Source organism: Carlito syrichta, unplaced genomic scaffold (assembly GCF_000164805.1).
Source record: "Carlito syrichta isolate Samal-C Ts95f unplaced genomic scaffold, Tarsius_syrichta-2.0.1 Scaffold289800, whole genome shotgun sequence".
NCBI classification, from domain to species: domain Eukaryota; kingdom Metazoa; phylum Chordata; class Mammalia; order Primates; family Tarsiidae; genus Carlito; species Carlito syrichta.
In genome coordinates this window covers 453-20002 of record NW_007233896.1, presented here as the reverse complement: position 1 = coordinate 20002, position 19550 = coordinate 453, and the positions used below count along the sequence as shown (strand labels likewise).

At 40.9% G+C, this 19550-nt stretch overlaps 1 protein-coding gene across 1 annotated transcript in view; it reads right to left on the bottom strand.

The window, feature by feature from the left end:
- The window catches only part of TRIO (trio Rho guanine nucleotide exchange factor), a gene marked incomplete at its 5' end in the record, with an annotated part of 131255 nt that extends 113867 nt beyond the window's left edge, over positions 1 to 17388 (bottom strand). Inside the window, 9 exons of the mRNA XM_008054359.1 lie at positions 1165 to 1257; positions 2879 to 2968; positions 3555 to 3624; positions 4863 to 4972; positions 5579 to 5645; positions 6434 to 6549; positions 6649 to 6843; positions 12764 to 12886; positions 17273 to 17388. Coding sequence (XP_008052550.1) covers positions 1165 to 1257; positions 2879 to 2968; positions 3555 to 3624; positions 4863 to 4972; positions 5579 to 5645; positions 6434 to 6549; positions 6649 to 6843; positions 12764 to 12886; positions 17273 to 17388 — 980 coding nt within the window. The remainder of the gene's footprint in view (positions 1 to 1164; positions 1258 to 2878; positions 2969 to 3554; positions 3625 to 4862; positions 4973 to 5578; positions 5646 to 6433; positions 6550 to 6648; positions 6844 to 12763; positions 12887 to 17272) is intronic.
- Between the last annotated feature and the right edge of the window lie 2162 nt (positions 17389 to 19550).

Genomic DNA, 19550 nt, shown 5'->3' with positions numbered 1-19550 from the left:
CTCCTGACTTCTTATTTCATGTTCATGGCGACTATATATTTCTATAGTGATGGTCATAAAATCACTGAATGGAATTTTGATATAAAAGTATAGGAGAGCCTCGCCAACAGAAAAGTCCCATAGGCCAGGTTCGGCGGCTCAGCCTGTAATCCCAGCACTTTGGGAGGCCGAGGTGAGTGGATTGCCTGAGCCCATGGGTTTGAAACCTGCCTACGCAACTTGGCGAGACCTATCTCTACAATAAATCAAAAACTAGCCGGGCGTGGTAGCGCGTGTCTGTAATTCTGGCTACTTGGAAGGCTGAAGCAGAAGGATCGCTGGAGCCCAGCAGGTCGAGGCTGCGGTGGCTGGGAGCATGCCACTACATTCCAGTCTGGGCTACGGAGTGAGACTCCAACTCAAAAAAAAAAAGAATGTGGACTGATGATATATAATGCATTTTGTGACAACTCTTAGCACAAGTTCTAAGTTTTCTTTATCTTTCTATTGTAAGACTAATCACTATTAACTTTCTACAAGTGTCATTTGAATTATTATTCACAACCAAGAAAAATAAAGGTCAGTCTGACTCCAGGGCATGTGACTGTACGAGTGACCTTCCCATGAGGTGTGTGTGACTGATGAGGTGCACAGAGGGAGATGCCTGGGGTGATACTCCGTGGTGTCAGTGGAGGACATGGGCACCAGCAAGATCTGTGTTCAGAGCCAAGCCCAGACTATAGGCCTCAGTGATGGTTATATGCACACTCTTGACCATCTGAGGTTGGTTTTCACACCTGCAGACTAGCACTATTGGGAAGTTAATGTGCAGAAGGTACAGCACAGTGCCCAGGCAAAGTCAACAAGCCATTCCTGGGCACCAAGGGCACTACAATATCAAGAACCATCAATTTCTCTTTCCTGCCTCATTTTATGTTAGAAACTAGGGTCAGTCAGTATAGTCCAGGAGCATAATCAAGGAATATATTCTTATTTACCTGCTTCAATGAGAAATTAGGCTGGGCAGTAAGCAGCAATAAATACAAAAGTAAAATTAATTTACCAGGTATTACTTCAAAAAAATTCAGGGTACATATGTAAAATATATAAAAATATTTTTTAAATGTCACAATAGTAAGGCATAATTCATCAACCTTACCCAGACTGAAGACACTTCATACATACTTTTAAAAGGAGTTGATACTTTGTTATTCGTTGAACTGGCTTAATAAGGTAGGATGAGATGGAGTTGGCTAACCCATGCCGCTGCTGTATCTCCTGTTTATAAAAAATAAGCAAGATTCTCATAGGACTACACTATTAAAAAACAGCTACAAGACCACATTACTTTTCCAAAAACTGTGCCTGACAAGTGTTTAATCCTGCTGAAATAATACAGTTTCCTTTTCCTAAAAGGCTGTTAGAATATTAACATAAACTTATTTGCTTCTAAAATTTCACTTCTGGATGGGGAGGGAGGACTTTGGAAAGGGCAGGTCTACACTACTGGCCAGGGGCATATCTGATGTATGATTTCTACTCTGTATCCTATAACTAAGTCATCTGCACTCAGTGACCTGCTGGCTGTTTGCATTTGTCTTGTGGAGGTAGCGCCCTCTCTGTACTACTCACTGCTCTGTGCCAGCACCTACGACAGAGCTCAGAGAGTTAAATAGCACCTGATAGATGTCCTGTAATGCTTACCAGAAAGAGGTATAATTGAAGGCTAGTCAATGGCCTGGAGAAGGGAGGAAGTTATTATAGGGCTTGGTTAACAAATAAAACAACTGTACAATGAATACGAAAGGCATGGAATTTATAAAATCCCTCAAGCATGATTTCTTTTATTTTTAAAGATATGTTTCAGGGCACAAGGCTTTCTAAAATAGCTTTAATTCCAAACATTTGAATGCGCCACATGCTCTCCCTGCTTAGGCTTGAAACACTTCTAACTCTGCATGCAGCCATGGTGTTGGGTTTCATCTGATGGCAAAGACCTGGGGGCATGTGAAAGATTAAAAAGAAAAGGGCAAACTGGGCTATCAGCAGCCTTCATATTTACAGAGGCAGTGATGTGTCGTTATTGGTCACAGGAATGACAACTAAAATAGGGTCATCTGTCAGTAGCACTTTATCTCAAAGAGAGAAACTAATGTTTATTCTAATTTCCCAGACTTTTGGATAAGAGCAGATTATCACACTTTTCCACACATAAGTGTAAAGACAGAAAACAAGTTCAATATCCTCACGATCTTACGCACCAAAGTACAGGTACTATGCAAAAGTATGGATTGATCCTTCCATCCAAATGTATTTGGCACACATTTGACCAAGCTCTGGAAACTCAGAAAGCATTCTCTGTGTCATGTCTTAAATACCTTTTATACTAAATGACCTCCCTGCAATATCTTCTAAAAAACAGATTACCTAAATTTATGTTTACTCTAATGAGAACTTAAGCCTTCTAATTAATCCTAGTTGTTATTTATAACATTTTACTGGAAATTCATAACATCATAAAGTTTAAATAGGAAAAATAATTTAAAAGACTCAAATGTATTCTTGTTTCACGGAGGGGAAAAGAAGTTTAGTAGTTTGTAGCTTCTGTGCACATTATTACATGTAAAAATTAATGATGGACTATAAATAGTAAGTAATGACACAGACATACAAATGAACATATTAAAACATGAATTTCTTAACAGATATACAGTTTCTACTACTTGAGTAGGATCTTTAAAAACAGAAGAAAATGTAAGAATGTCCCAACATAAGCATGATAGATAAAAATGAAAATAAAATATTGTTCCATCAATTAGGTAAAAGTTGTGAGAAATGCTGAATTTTACATATACACCATGGAAAACTTAAATAGCTTCTTTAGGAGTCTGTTACTTACGTCAAAGTAGGACCCTGCATGTTCCAATATTAGCTGAGTAGAATCAGGCTTATTTTTGCAATATGTGACATACATCTGAAACTTATCTGCCTATAAGCCAAAAAAAAAAAAAAGAATATCTCATTCAAATGGCAACAAGTTGAAGTATGATAAACTTATATAGGAAAGAAGCTGTGAGAATAAAGAAAATTTAAGCTCCAAATAAAATAAACCCTATTTTAGAAAGGAAACTACTGAAAGGAACACATTCTCCTGACACCATGCCTCTGCAGAAGCCTTCCCCATTCCAGCAAGTCAGGGCTGGGCACCTGTCCTCTCTTCCCACAGTGGTACCTCAGCTGCAGGTTTTCAAAAGCACAGCCCTGGGTACACTTGTCTGCCTCCCCTCCAAACTGGACAAGCTCCCGGGCAGGACTGAATACTCTAGGAGTCATGGGAGTCCCCAGGGTCATGCAGAGGCCTGCCTGAGACACTACATGATCTATTTCAAACCACCATCACTGACAATAAAAAACTCATTCCATAATAACAATTAGTTGGAGAAAAGTAAAGTTCATTTCTCTGTATGCACGGTTATCAGCAGAATATAAGACTTAAAAGAAATGAACCACATTCCTTCCAACTTCCTTCAATGCCACCCAAAAACTGAGAGATCAAGCAGCGGAGGATTCATTACCCAGGTGACAAAGCAATGTCCAACGTCCTCTGGCAACTGTTCATATTTTTCCAGCTCCTTTAGGAATATACTGCAGAAAATAAAAACATTATCATGTTATGAAGGTGTTGTAAAACATTTTACTAGTGAGATATGCCAGAAATGGAAAGATATGTGCCCTCTAGATTTTAAGAGGATCTGTGCTTCTAACTAGGATAAGTTATTTTGATCTTCAAAACTGTTAACCAGTGTAGCCTTCCAATACTTTCTAACAGAAGTTTCAACCTAGCAGTTACTCTTGGAAAAATGCTAGTGGTAAGTAGCTAAGGATATCATTTAAGGATGCAAATATTCAATGGAAAACTCATTTGGCATTTTGTGGGAGCAAGGAAGTGAAGAGACCCCACTAGCTCTGACCCCTCCATCATCTTACCACAGGCCACTAGGTTGCACATACCACCTAATGGAGTTTTTGACACAGCTGCTTTTTTAAATATTAAAAAATAAAACCATGGGCCTTGAATGCCAATGGAAGGCGCATTATATTTTGGTCAAACTACACATTTATTCCCTCCTCAGTTACCCCTGCTCTTATCATAAGAGACCAAACAGGATGGGCCAGCAGAACCCCCCGGGGAGCTCTGCTGTCCTTTAGCCCTGAGAAGCAGCTCATGTGGCAGCGGATAGCTCAGCCTGAGAGAAGTCAGTGTTCCTACAAAAACATTCCTGCAGTTTTCCTAATCTTATTTCTGTAGAAAGTAAGTACAAACATAAAGTTGAATCTATATTAAAAGAGTCTCTAGAATGTCAATCTTTGTTAGACTGATAAGCTTCAATTAAATCCAACAAAATCACTGAAATCTGCTCAATTCAATTGCACACTTTTTAATTTCTTGTTATGAAGCTTCAGTGCAGTACCTAGATTTCTTTCCTTTTTTTAAAATTTGGAGGTTCTTTATTCTATGTAATTGTCTTATTTGTATTTATGGAAAGATCAAATTAAATAAAAGACACATAAGAGAGTCATGGCTAGCGCTAGAAATTCTCTCAACAAGCAAAAAAAATCTGACCTAAAACAACTTAAACTCTGTAATACATTCAAAGTGCCTGCTTTGAATCCCCAGCAGGATTCACAGTGAAGGGTGCTTCACTTTGCAGTTTGACAGTTAAAATTCTGTGCTTTCATCCCCACAGCCTGGGTTTGATTCCCAGTCGAGAAAGCAATCCATTTTGGTTTGATATTTGTGTGACTTTTGACTTTTTGGAGTACACATGTATTAAATATCTGGATTTCAAGAGCCACTGCTCCCCAAAGATAAAGCCACTCACTTGTTATGAAACTCATAGATTTCCTGCATATTTCCGAAGATAATAAGCTCTTTGTTGACAATGCCAGGTGGGATCTCCTCCACGCCGCTGGTCATTTCCCACAGGTAGGTCTGGCCAGAGAGAAACAGAAGGATTAGTCAAACATCAACATCATGTTTTTAAGAAATAGCTATTCCTGACATTTGTAAACACATACTCAGAGTTAACGGATAAATGAATTATAACTGAGGTATGGAATCTTTTTCAAAACATAAAAACTCCCCTTCTAAAAAAGCTCCTCAGTTGCTTGAGAAGTTACTTGAGAAGACTTTCTATACCTTCCAACTCTAAATTTATTTCCAGCTTCACATTTTGGAATTAACCTACTCCACAAGGTACAACAGACATTCATGATACGACTAAGCATGGGTTGCCAATCATAACTAGTAGGCACATTTCTCTGAAGCTGCTGTAAAATTCTATCCTAAGAGAATGTCAGCCAGGCCATCATGTGACACACAGAATGAGAGGATTAATGCTGTATCATCTCTGTAATGAGTGCAAAACAAGCCTAGAATGCCACAGAAGTACAGAAAATAAAACTGGCAGCTTAAGCACACTTTAAATTTCAAAAATAACAACAAAAACTGTGATTATTCTAAGAGCTACCAATGGGTAAGAATAAAACAGCAAGGTTATGCTTCATCTAAATAAACAAGTAAAAAAAACTTACTTACATCCATACACTCCCGGAGGTCTCTGACGTAAGCCTTTTCCGTCTGGATTAGCTCAGCCATTATGAACCTTGGAGGAAGAGTGAGTGGTTTAGTTCACAGTCAAGATGCAGGATTATTTTACTATCCACTTTTATGAATTTATGAAATAATAAGGAGGGGCTAGAAGTATCAGTCCTAAAGTCAGGGTTTTGGAGAGGCAAATCAAGAATAGACAGGCAGAGCAATAGTCTCGGCCACTAATTCAAAGGAAGAACAAAAGAGTTTTGAAAACATTTTATTGCAGTCCCTACAGCTCAGGGTTTCTCAGCGGAGGCACTACCAGCATTTGGGCCAGATCACTCTTCATTGGAGACTGGCCTCTGCATTATAGGATGCTTAGCAGCTTCCCTGGTCTCCACCCATCAGATGCTGGCAGCACTTCCCATCCCCCTCCACACTGTGACACCCAAAATGTCTCCTCACATTGCCAAATGTTCCCAGGGGACAAAATTACCCCAATTAAGAACCACTGGGTTGTCTTTATTTATATATTGTAGAGTTTACTACTCGGCAGCTTTTAATCACCTACATTTGTGCTATTAATTTCCTCTCCTTAATATTACTACCTATTAATAACAATTTGTCAACTCCCATGTGAAATGAAGGCACAGGGATAAGAACAAAACACTGTTTCTGAACCAGGTGATAAGGAGACAGCGAACATAGCCGAGTCTGTGCTGACAAAACTAAACACACTCAGAGCAACAAAAATCCATAGTGTCCTGATTTCAAAGCACACATAGAAGCATGTTTGTCCAAATGACATTCTCTTCACTTTTTCAATGAATCCTAGTAGACTCTGAAAGTCTGGCTTACTCTTTCCTGCGGGCAGATTTCCTTTTCTCCTCATTAAGTTCATGAGCAGCATCTCGAAGTTTCACCTCTGACCCAGGGATACTGGCCGGAATGATATCTAGCTGAAGACTTTTACTCTGTGGAATAAGAGAGTCAGTGAACTCAGTTAATTAAATCAGCAGAGAGCACATTAGAGAGAAGACCATGATTTATTCAGTTTGCACAAGGCAATTTACCGATTTGTTGGAATCTGAAGAAATTCCCAGGGCTTTCTCCAAAGAGGTTCTGTATTTCTCCATTCGCAGAGAGAAATCTCTGTACCTCTTATCCACTGCGGTAACACATTTTTTTATCTCTGCTGCATGGGCATGCCCTTTTTCACAAAAGCCATCAGCCAGCTGTATCAATAGCTTCACTCTCTCTTTGGTTTGCTGCAAAAAACAACAGGAAAGTATTGTGAAGCAAATGAACCCAACTGCCAGAAACCCGAAACATAGTGGCTACTTGCCTACAGCTCTGAGCTCTGAACAGAAAAAAAGAGGTGGTGCTAGAAACAGACTAAAGCCCCGAGTCCATCCAGTCCATCACCTTGATTCTAGAGAAGCTATCTTTCCTTAGCTATTCCACAATAAATGATATTTCTGTGACCTTAAAAAAAATCCAGACTATATTTCAACAATGTCTTCATCTGTTAGGTGCTCAGTAAAAACCTGTGGAATGAATGAAGGAAGGAATGGTCATTCAGGATGATCTCTTCACTCTCCTTTGTTGAACCTTGTGTATTTGTTACAAAGTAGCTGTGCCATGACAGCTCCTTGCTTTATGCAAACTTATTCTACATGCCCACTTAGACCCACAGCTTCTTTAGGGGCTGCAGCCATCTGACTTTTTGGTTTTCCAGTAAAATGCATAGCAAAGGCCATCCCCACAGCAGGTACTCAACAAAATTCCTCATGAAGCTCCTACAAATTGAAATTTTCTACACAGAGGTATTCTGACTTTTGTTCCTATTTGAGGACCCTCTCTCTCAAAAATATGATTATTTCATCTTGTAAGTATACAGAACAGATCTTTTACTAAGTGAAGTAGACTTCGCCATTCTCCATAAACGCAAGGATAACCCTAAAACAGCAGTCATATATACCACATGGGTACTTCACTCAACTCTGGTTTCTCAACAAATCTTCCTTTCCACAACCACTTTGTTGATTACTACCTACCAGGTTTTCTTCAACACCCCCCTGGCATTTTCAAATAAGTAAGTTACTATTCTACTATGAAACCTACTTTAATTAGAAAAGTTTTATGACAAATATTGAGGAAAGTGACTTTTAAAATCTGAAAAAGGTCGGAGTTCAAGATCCAGATAAATGATCTTGTAAAAGGAAAGTTGAGAGCCAGAATTTGAATACTGGGGTAACCTGCAAGTCAGCTGTCAACATAACACGAATACCCCAGGCAACATATCAGCTGCTGGCTCCCTGCCTCACTCCCCAGGCTGGTAGTCTCCTTGGGTCCTTTGCACTGGTACTTCTGCCCAGAATGCTACTCCCCCAGATATCTGCATAGCTCCCCCTCATGTCTCTGCTCCAGTGAAGACCACCATCTCAAGGGGTTCTAAATGGGGGGGGGCACCCTTAAAACTGCAGTTTGCCTCCTGCCCAATCACCCTTCTGCCCTGGTTCTTCCCAGAGCATGCATCACCTTTTAACAGAGGGTGCAATTTATTTGCTAAGATCATTGTCTATCTCTCTCCTCTGAGAATATCGCCTTCACAGGCCAAGGATGTTTGCTTGTTTTGCTTACTCATATCTCTTCCATTGTCACAAGCATCATCTGTGGAAGGCACTGTAAACCACGTGTATGTATATCCTTAAGGGGCTAAGAAAGCTACTTAGCATTCTAAGTGCTGGGGACACAGATGTGAAGATAAAAAGACAGTGCAGCTTGCCTACATTAAAAAAGAAAAAGAAAACAAACAAACAAACCCCAAAACACCAAGAAGCTAAAGGACAATTTCTGCATATGCAGAATACATATCACAAAATAAACTAGTTGTCAGTACATAACACCAGCTTGCTGATATTGATTATATGAATTAGATGCAACATGGAAGATTTCCCACAAGCAGAGCCTAGTAGATTGCTAAGACCTTGGTGTACAAACATCATTTAAACAAAAATGCGAATCAGATAGTCAAAACGTTTTTCAGAAAGGCTTTCCCTGGTCCCTCTATCAAAGGTTGCAACCCTCTTCCCCTATGGCTGTACTTTTTTTCTCTTCTTACTTAACAAGTATGTGGATGTAGAGTATTTTCCCTACTTACCATGCTATTGTCTTTCCTGTAAATGGAACATGCAGCCCATGAGCCCAGCACCTAGTATTTCCTGGTACACAGTAGGGGCTCAAAAAATAATTGCTGAGCTGGGCTCGGTGGCTTAGCCTGTATCCCACGCCTTGGGAGGCTGAGGTGAGTGAATTGCCTGAGCCCGCGGGTTCGAGACCTCATCTCTACAATAAATAAAAAAAATTCGCCGGGTGTGGTAGCGCGTGCCTGTAGTTCCAGCTACTTGGAAGGCTGAGGCGGAAGGATCACCGGAGCCCAGTAGGTCGAGGCTGTGGTGGACAGGTACATGTATGTATACATGTATTCTCCCCCTCACATTTTTTACAGCAACACCTGCATACAATAAGCACTACTCCTCATTAGCATTTTTTACTTAACAAATCTTGGTTGTCCCTCCCTACCAGAACTAAAGGCCTCACTTGTGTTTAGAGCTACCTGATATTTCATGCTTGGTGTTCCCTAAGTTAGTGCCTCTATACCGACAGGCTTTCATGTTGTTGCTAATCTCCAACTTCTATAGCAACAATGCAAGAAAAAAGTCTGTTCATGTGTGGCGTGACCCACATCTGATCGTACGCATAGCTTAACACATGTTTTGAGATGTGGAACTGCTGGGACATCTTGATGCTGAGATGCTACCAGAGGCCCCAAGGGGCTGCTCCCACTTTTACTCCCCAGCACTGGAGCCTTGACCCCAGCAGGGGTCCCACTTTTTGATCTCTTTCAGTCTACTAGGTGAAAAGAAGCTCACTGTAGTTCTGATTTACACTAGTAAAGCTGATAATCTCATATGTTTAAAGTCATTTATAATTTCTCTTCTGTGATCCATTTTTAATAACTTTTGTTCATTTTCTTGATCTTTTTTTCTTATTGATTTGTAATTTCTCTACTATTAGGAAGTAAGTCCTTTGTGATATCAGTTGCAAATATATCTTTTCTATTTTGATTTTTGTCTTTAGACTGTGCTTATAGTGGATTGCCCTTTAGAAAATTTGACTTTATGTAGGTGAATTTATCAATCTTTTCTTTTATAGGTTTGGGTTTTGTGTTACTTAGACAAACTTCCCCATATGAGGACATTGAAAAGAAATCCTGTTATTTCTTCTGGTACTTTTAGGTTTCTATTGCTGAAATTTAAATCTTCTTTTGGCATTTATCTTGGAATTCAAGTAGGATAGGACTCTAACTTAATTTTTTTCCAGGCAGTATTATGGTATTTAATAAAATACCATTATTCCTACATCTTTCAAAATGAAATATCATAAAAGTTTTCATCCTTATTTTATTTATCTATAGAGGTTGTTAAATTTTTTTCTTACTTAAAAAGCATATAAATATTGTAACTGAATAGCCTCATCTGTAGGTATAGTCAAGGAATTGGAGAAAAATAAAAGCAACCTGATATCTTAAGCCCATAAGCTCAAAAGAACCTTACTCATGTTCTTTTGTAATCAGAAACCCAGGATGGATGCACATGCAATGGTGTTAGACACTTTCTAACAAAGTAAGGCATGTTGCACCAGGGAAACTGGTCACTAGGATCACAGAAACCATGTGAGAAAAACATTGTGAAGTCCGAAGTGGTTAAGGGCAGTGGATTCCCAGCGTCAGAGCCCGCAGAAACCACGCAGTGAGTTGTTCCAAATGCTCATCCTCAGGCCTCACTCCTCGAAAGCTGAAGTCACTAGGCCTGCACAGAGGACAGAAAACTGCTTTTAAATAAATACTCACAGCCAGGCTCGGTGGCTCAGCCTGTAATCCCGCGCCTTTGGGAGGCTGAGGTGAGTGGATTGCCTGAGCCTGCGGGTTCGAGACCCGCCTGGGCAGCGAGACCTCATCTCTACAATAAATCAAAGAATCAGCTGGGCGTGGTAGCTCATGCCTGTAATTTCGGCTACTTGGAAGGCTGAGGCAGAAGGATCGCTGGAGCCCAGCAGGTCGAGGCTGCGGTGGCCGGGAGTGGCCATTGCACTCCAGTCTGGGCGACAGAGTGAGACTCCAACTCAAAATAAATAAACAAACAAACAAACACACACACACTCATGACCTGGATGCAGGTAGTGCTTGTGTGACACTAGGAGAAATCACGCGCTGAGAGTTGCAAAGGAATCGAAGTGAGTCTTCGTAAGACAGTGATGAGAAACTTTTGTTTAGCCTTATAACTTTATTTCCATGAATGCCAAACATGTTACAATTATTAAAACAATTAGAAGACTGTCCTGTCAGAGCTAAGACTTCTCTATATAGCAAAAGAAAAATGGCTTCTTAGAAGAAACTAAGATGGGGAGACAGAAGGCAAATGAAAGCAGCCTCACCTTACCATGAAAAGTCAAATGGCACCACCAAATCCAAGCATGGGCTTTCAGATTAAAAGAAAGGCAGTAAGAAACCAAAGACAAAGATTGCTAAGAAAAGAAAAAGTGAGAAGTGAGACCAGGGCAGTGAGCAGGTATCTGGATGTCCACAATGGCCTGCAGAGCAGGGCAGCAGGAGGGCAAATCTTAAATCTAGCCTGAGTGCTATGTTATGGTAGGCATTTTCTAAATATCTTCAAATAAAACGATGTTCAAATAAACAAAGATTACATAAGGCATATAAGAACCATGGTTTAATATCTAAATATAAATAAAAACGAAAACTATCCCACCAAAGCTGTGGAATAAAAAGCCCATCTTACCTGAAGAGGCAGGGCAGGTCAGCCCTCCTGATCACTCATCATGTCTCTAGGGGCAGCTCCCATCCTGGCTGCCTGGCATCCCTTTCCTCCCCCAGTGCTCATGGCATCCTCACTCAAAGCCAGGTCTCCTCACCGTGCCCCTGACACTCGGACTCTCTTAGCTCTAACTAGCCTGCGTGAGTCTCCAGAATTGAGGCCTGGCAATCCCTGAGCCCAGCATCTCAGGGTTGAGGAAAACAAATTCACAGCTTCAGGAACCAAGAATAGGGGGCTGCGAGGAATAGCAGGAGGAGTCAGAAATGGTTACAGAAAACATAAAAATGGACAAATAAACACAATACAAAGTAGCTGTCGTTCTCTCTACAAGATTTAAAAACGCCTCTTTGGTATGTTTACAAGATAGTCAATCTTGCTACTTTTTGGAAACACTTCTTTTAACCAAAAATATGACCCAGTTGGTCATTTATTTCTTACTCTTAAATTTGAAATAATTATCAGTTTTTTCTAAAAATTCAAATCTATCATTAAAAAGAGACACTTCTGAAAATATCACAAAGGGTACATACTCAAAAACTTTGAACCCTGTCCCCCCACCCCCAGATTGACAAGGACCTTCAAACGAGTCTCAGAACTGCTCTAAGATACAGGAAGCAGCTGGCCTTTGCAGGTAACATCCATGTCAATGTATGGATTCTTATATAGTTCCTTAAGAATTCATATTTACTTACACACTCATTGCATATGACATAAGGATTTAACTCTAATTAAGTATTTAATTCCATTTTGCTTTTCAAGAGAAAAGTGAAAATGCCTCCAGTTTTATAAACCTATCAGCACTCACTAACAGAGATATCGACAGACACTCGGCCAACCGTAGAACACAACTTCAGTGGACTAAGTGTGAGAAACACTGCTGTAATATTTTTCACCAATACGGACAAGGAAAGAAAACACTCCCAGAATACAAAAAGATCAAGTTGGTAACACCAAACAGTGTTTCACAAAAATAGCAAGTACTCAGAAAACACCTTGGAAAAGAAAACAAGAGAGAGAAAAGAAGAATGGAATAATGAAAAGAACAAAGAAGAAAAAAAAAGGAACAGAAATCTGAGGGACAAAAGGACACAGTTAGATGAAGGGGATGAAGAGGACACTGTGGGGACAAGCGTGAAAGGCAGGAAAAAGTGTCACCAGAGTCAAGGCAACAGACCACCTGACTCCTCCGTTTCTCCAATTTCTTGGGCGTTTCTTAAATGACGCTTTTTGAGAAACACCTAATTTCTGCTGTGAGGGCTACCCACAGAAGCCCAGGCCAGCCCGCAAGCACCTTTGCAGTTATCTGGAACTCCTCGTGCTCTTTCAGCAGCTCCTGGGTGTGCTGTATACTTGAGCCCGTCGAGGTGTGCGTGGAAAGGTAGAACTCCCCGTTGTCATGGATCCACTCTAAGGCCTGCAGAGGGAAGGAATGACATGATCATCACAGACTGGACATTCATGAAAAGTCCAGGTTCCAAGCACCTTGTTTAAATGTCAAAGCACAAGCATGGCTGGCACGTATTGAAAAACACTCCATCCAAGAGAGACAAGAGTCTGGAATGAAACTGAATTCTGGAAGATAATTCCAGAGTTTTTAATAAAGGGCATTCTAGAAAGTTAAAGTCATGCTGCTTATGTAGCAACAATCAAAAGTTCAAGAGCTTCTTATAACCATGAATCTAAAGGCGCAAAAAAAGCACGATGAAGGACTACTAAGATCCTTTTTCAAGAATACTGAGGGTATGTTACCAGTAGGGGCATTGTGGGGTCATATGGGAGGTCGATATTTAGAGCTTTTAGGAATCACCACACTATTTTCCACAGAGGTTGCACTAGTTTGCACTCCCACCAACAGTGTAGAAGTGTTCCCTTTTTACCACACCCTCTCCAGCAACTGTTATTTTTTGAGTTACTGATAATTGCCATTCTGACTGGAGTTAGGTGGTATCTCAGTGTGGTTTTGATTTGCATCTCCTTAATGATTAGTGAGGTTGAACTCAAATCACTCTATCAAAAAGATAACTGCACACGTATGTTTACTGCAGCATTGGTCACAATAGCAACAACCTGGAATCAACCATGCTGTCCATCAAAAGAGAACTGGATTTAAAAAACGTGGTACATATACACAATGGAATACTATGCAGCCATAAAAAAAGAACAAAATCATGAATTTCGCAGCAATCTGAATGGAACTAGAGTCTATAATACTGACTCACAGAAACAAAGATCTGAGTATCACATGTTCTCACTCATATAGTGGACCTTGAATATCTATTGTAATACTGTAAGAAAAGGATTGACAGTGGTGGGAAACTATGGAGGGGGGAGGGAGGGGAAGAGAGGTGGAATTAATGGTAGTCAATATCTGTCTGGGGATGGGGAGACACCCCTTATAAACAAGGGTGCCTGAACGAAGCATATTTGTATACCTAACCCTTAACTGTACCCCACAATATCAAAATAAAAAACACTGATTAAAAAAAAAAGAATACTGAGGAGATGTGAGTGAAGGGTGTTCTGAGAACCAGATACTCATGGTACTGAAACTTTAAAACTTACTGGGGCAGTTCAATTAAAAAAAGAAATAGAAAGCAGATGTGTATTTCCAGCCTTCAAACGTGCAACCGTAGGACTTTCTTCCAATTCCTGAGTCCAGCTGGACTACCAAGGTATATGCCCCTCCACCTGCTTTTGAAGGCTCCTGTACAGGATCCCTCTATGTTATGTATAAAGACACCACTGATGAGAAGATGCTGGCAGAGACGTACCTTAACCATTCTGGTCAGAGGACAGAAACTCACACACTGGGAGAGAAGGGGGTCAGTTAGGTTCAGATCACAGTGGAACGGCAGTTCTAAGTCATATATTTGCTCAGATTTTAGATGGCAGCTAAATTTTCCTTCTATTTTTATGCGTCTGAAGTGAAATCAGATGTACTTAAACCTCTAAAAAGGGCATGCTAAGGAAAATAAGCATTAAAAACTTGGAGTGTTAATATTTGCTCTTGGCCATCTCTAAGTTGCCCACTGTAATTTGCTGATCTTGGAACAGAAAAATGTGTCTATTAGACACATCGCAGCATTTGTAGCATTTCAGTAGAAAAAAATGAAAAGGAAACCTTCACTTCTATGAATCTTCAGCTTACTGACTGGGCATTTCTTCCATGGCCCTGAGTGTGCTGGGCGCTCTCTCGCACCATGCTCACACTGATGCTGATTCAAGGTCAAGAGCCATTCCAGTCCCTTTCTTCAAAGTTCTGATTTCTCCATTCACACAGCAAACTGTCCCCAAGGATCTACTGTGGAGTCAGGCGCCATGTGAGGCCTAGGGACAGGGTTTAAGTTGCTCTTGCTCTATAGGCCTCAAATGGCACCTAACTCCACAGTAGGTCCTTGGGGACAATTTGCTGTTTGTAAGGAAGGAGGAAACAGATGAACATCAACACGCAAGCCAGTGGACAGTGACCAGTGAGAGTTGGCAGTGACAGATGAGAGTCAAAGACCTTGCTCAAAAGACAAGGAAGTGGGGGGAGGAGGAGGGAAGATCCTGCCACGCCAGGATCTAGTGGAAAGCTGAGCCTGCTGCAAGAAAGGGAGGCAGTGAGGCTGTGGAAGGCAGGAGGGGGCTGAAGGTTCCAGGTGGAACATGGATTTTTTTTTCTGTAAGGGAGTATGGCAGCTGTGTGGAGAAGGGACTGAGTGGAGAGTGAGTGGACGCAGCCACCCAGTGAGTACCAGAGGTTCAGGAGGGCATGGCAGGGGCTCCTCTGTGGGAGCCAGGAGAGGATGGAGCTGGGGGTCTGCACCTCCTGACCTGATGAAGGTGTGAAGGCAGAAAGATAAGAAAAAGATAGGAACTGAAACCGACACAAGTGTCACTCCTGAATGAGTAAGATAGAGGAACATGGGGACAGGGAATTGCAAAAGCAGTTTTGCTTCTGGTGAAGCCACAGTGGAGAGATGCCAAGGAGGTAACTGGGATTTAAAAATCTGGAGACCAGAAATGGAGGTCAGGGCTGGAGACACTACAGAGAGAGAGGTAAGAGGAGGAAAGAGAAACAAGAATGAGCCACAAACAGGCTGAGAAAGGCAACACCCAGAGGTGGAGATAAAAGAGACAGTAAGGGCCTGAGGAAGCATGGCCAGCAGACAGGAAGGACCTAGGATGAGGTGGCCCAGGAAGCCTGAGGGGAAGGGTCCCCAGCAGGTACTGCAAGGAGACCACAAGTGACCCTCTTCACCCCCCACCAAGGACATTGGCATCCACCGATTAATCTCAGTGCGCCACACTGAAAACGGTAAAATCAGTCAGTGCCCTCAAGGATCTGTCTGTGACAAGCCATCGGTATTGATTATAGTCTTGTGGCTACAGTACAGAACAGAACCCAACAAGGCCGCATGGCTGAGGGGTCATCTGTAAGGGCATAAACCCAGTGATTTTATTTTTGGCAAATGAATTAACTTTAGGAAAATGCAACCGCACGTTCTATTATCTTTCTCTGCCAAGAGAATGATTTACAACTTTGCTTCTTTGTAGCTGAATAATTCCTTGTCTTTCACTGGAGAGATGATAAAGATATGTGAGAAAAGAATATGAAACCATCTCTAATTAGAAAACAAACCAGGTCTCCAATAATTCTGAAATATGGTTGAACAATCTTTAAAAAAAATGCTGGAAAAAATGTATTTAGCATTACAAAATATAGTTGCTTGCCCCCTTGTTGTGGGGAATGTGATGACTAGATCTGGTAAAGTCAGCCAAGACCAGAGAAAGGCTGAGTCAGGGCCATGTCCACACCCCACAGACCTAGTTTATCAAACTCTGGGAACTGAGCAGTCCTGGGAACGGGCCGTCTACTTTGAGACTTACAACAAACTGGAACAAAATCGGTTCCCTAATTGGGAAACCTACATGCAGAAATATTTAATTTTCCTTGAACTAAAAAGATTTTTGTCAAATGTCTTCTCTGGGTCAGACAAGTATTAAGTTACGAAGTGGATTCTGAAGACAGTCCAGACCTGCATCGTGGTCAGGACATGGGTCTACACTGACTGACAGTGCAGAAGGACCCCAAATGACTTGAAGGAGATGACACACTGAGCGCCTAGCCCAGGGACTGGCCACATACAGGTGTTCGGGGAATACATCTTCTCTCCTGTTTCCCTGCTGTCCCTCAGGTTCTGGATGAATAGTTCACAGATTCTTATGATACCATTAAGACTGAAGAGAAGTGATAGGAATCAATGTTTAAGTTGAGGGTCAATTAGATTTTACACTAAAACGATCTTCTCCCATGACTGACAATATAGGCAGAAGCATTTTATCCAAGATGGCTTAAGAAGGGGGACACTTATCCCCTTAATGTATGAACATTTTTTGATTACACTCAATTATAAATTCTGTCACATTTCTTTCTTAATTTTAGCACAATTTATCTGAAAAATAAAACTGTCTTGAAAATATAAATACAGCAATCTAAAAACTACCCATCATATTTATATAAGTGCAGACCATGATTCCACATTGATTTCTAAATAATCATCATAATTATTATTTGGACTTGGCTATCTTAAAGAAGAGATAAAGGCAGTAGGGGAAAACTGAATGGCACCTTTTTCAGGGTCAAAATCACCATTTTTACCAGGCTGTGGGTTTTTTTTTTTTCCTATACTAAATTCTTAATTAAAAGGTAATACTGTTTGTTCTTAGAAAGTTTTTCAAGATGGCAGAAACGTCATGATCTGCCTGCTATTGGGGGTTGGAGGAAGAAGGGCGCTGGGCGCAGGTGTGCACTGACCTGTTTGGCACTCCTTTCAAAGACCACGTACTGCTGACACTGGTCCAGCCGCCTCTTCCTCATGGTCCAGTAATGCAATACCCTGTTCTCCCGTTGGAAGAGCTCATTCAAGATATCTGAGAGAAAAAAGGAAAAGATGTATGTTGGTGCTTCCAGTCAATTAAAACATCTGAAAAATCCCATTTGTTTTTATTTAGACTTTTATGTAAATGGTGCAGAAAGAAGAAACATTACGTAAAAATCACACTGCTTTTCTGTCCAAGGTTTTCAATGAGCCAAGTAGACCTCTACTCATTCTCTTACCCTCTTGTAACAAAAAGATGATTGGAAACTTAAGGTCAAGTTGGTTGAAGTGGGATATGCATATTTTATCCCCTGCTGGGGCAATTCAACAATGGCTGAGAAAACATCAGCATTAGGTACTTTATTCAAGACTATTAAAACCTTCTTGTAGATAGAACTTTGTATATAATAAATGTGTCAAAACAATAGAATATTTTTTAAAAAAAGATTAAAACAAACAAACAGACAAACACAAAACCACTTCCATAGGAGAGGAAAGGACATGATTGGGGAAACAGAGAAATATGAAACTAGAAAGGCAAGGAAAAAAAAAGCCTATTATGCAAGTATTTTAAATGACAACCAAACAAAACCCAACCAAAAATACTGCACAAACAAAAAAATTTTTAAACTGAGAACATACAAGACCTAATTTACTCAACAGTCAAAAGAAAAAAGATAAACAATGCATTAGAAAAAATGAGCAAAGTGTAGAAAAATGAGATTCATCATTTTTAAAGTTTGGTGACTAAAAAAACAGAAATATGTTCAATCTCATTCAAACAATAAGGCCATCTTTTGCTGCTTTCCTGGCAAAGACTGATAATATCCAGAGTTGGAAAGGGTGAGTGAAATAGGCAATCACAACTCTCTACCACTGAGAGAGATGGATGGAGTCTAATCCTTGCCGAGGATAATTTGGTGATAGGTAATGACACTGAAAACGCACCGCGGAAGTAGGAGTTTACCTTTCACATGAACAATGCCTACAGAAATATTCAAAACTATTTGTACTAAGATGTTTGACTCCTGAAGCGATGGTTGAAACAGAGGAAAACTGGCAACAACGTATGAGCTATCGATTGGGGGACAGGTTAAATAAATTACAGAAACACTCTATTGAGCATTAAGAAGATGAGAGTCACTCTTCAAACTCTGACACAGAAAGATGATCAAGATATATTATTAAGTGAAAGAAGTCAGCTGCAAGGGAATATAATCCCATTTTTGGAAAAAGCAATAACATGGGGTGGGTGAGTAGAATATATATAGTTTATATTTCGCTACATATTTGCGTTTATGTTCATTGACAGGATGCACAAAGTCTAACAGTGGTTGCCAGTGACAAAGATATTAGGCACCTTGTATACATATATACACTTTTGAATTTTTGACAGTAAACTTGTTTTACTTCAGAAGTTTATGGAAAAAAAAAAAGACTTCAGAGAAAATTTCCAAGACTGAAACTGTAAATCACATAAATGGTCCCTGGACTACAGGAAAACCTTGACAAAGGAAGTTTCTCCCACATATTTATTGAGTTCGCAGTATGCTGTACTTTGTGGGAAATGAGAACTAAAGAGTAGTATTTCACACCAGTTCCCTGGTCATGCTATATTATCTTTACTCTGCTAAAAGGGTAAACTAGTTTAGTAAATAAATTAAGATTGAAATCTAGCCGGGCTCGGTGGCTCAGCCTGTAATCCCGCACTTTGGGAGGCTGAGGTGAGGGGATTGTCTGAGCCCGCGGGTTTGAGACCCACCTGGGCAACTTGGCGAGACCTCATCTCTACAATAAAACAAAAAATCAGCCAGGCATGGTAGCGCGTGCCTGTAATTCCAGTTACTCAGAAGGCTGAGGCGGAAGGATTGCTAGAACCCAGTGGGTCGAGGTTGCAGTGGCCCGGAGCGGCCACTGCACTCCAGTCTGGGCGACAGAGGGAGACTCCAACTCCAAAAAAAAAAAAAGGCCGGGCTCAGTGGCTCAGCCTGTAATCCCGTGCCTTTGGGAGGCTGAGGTGAGTGGATTGCCTGAGCCCGCGGGTTTGAGACCCGCCTGGGCAGCGAGACTTCATCTCTACAATAAATCAAAAAAATCAGCTGGGCGTGGTAGCGCATGCCTGTAATTCCAGCTACTTGGAAGGCTGAGACGGAAGGATTGCTGGAGCCCAGCAGGTCGAGGCTGCGGTGGCCGGGAGCAGCCACTGCACTCCAG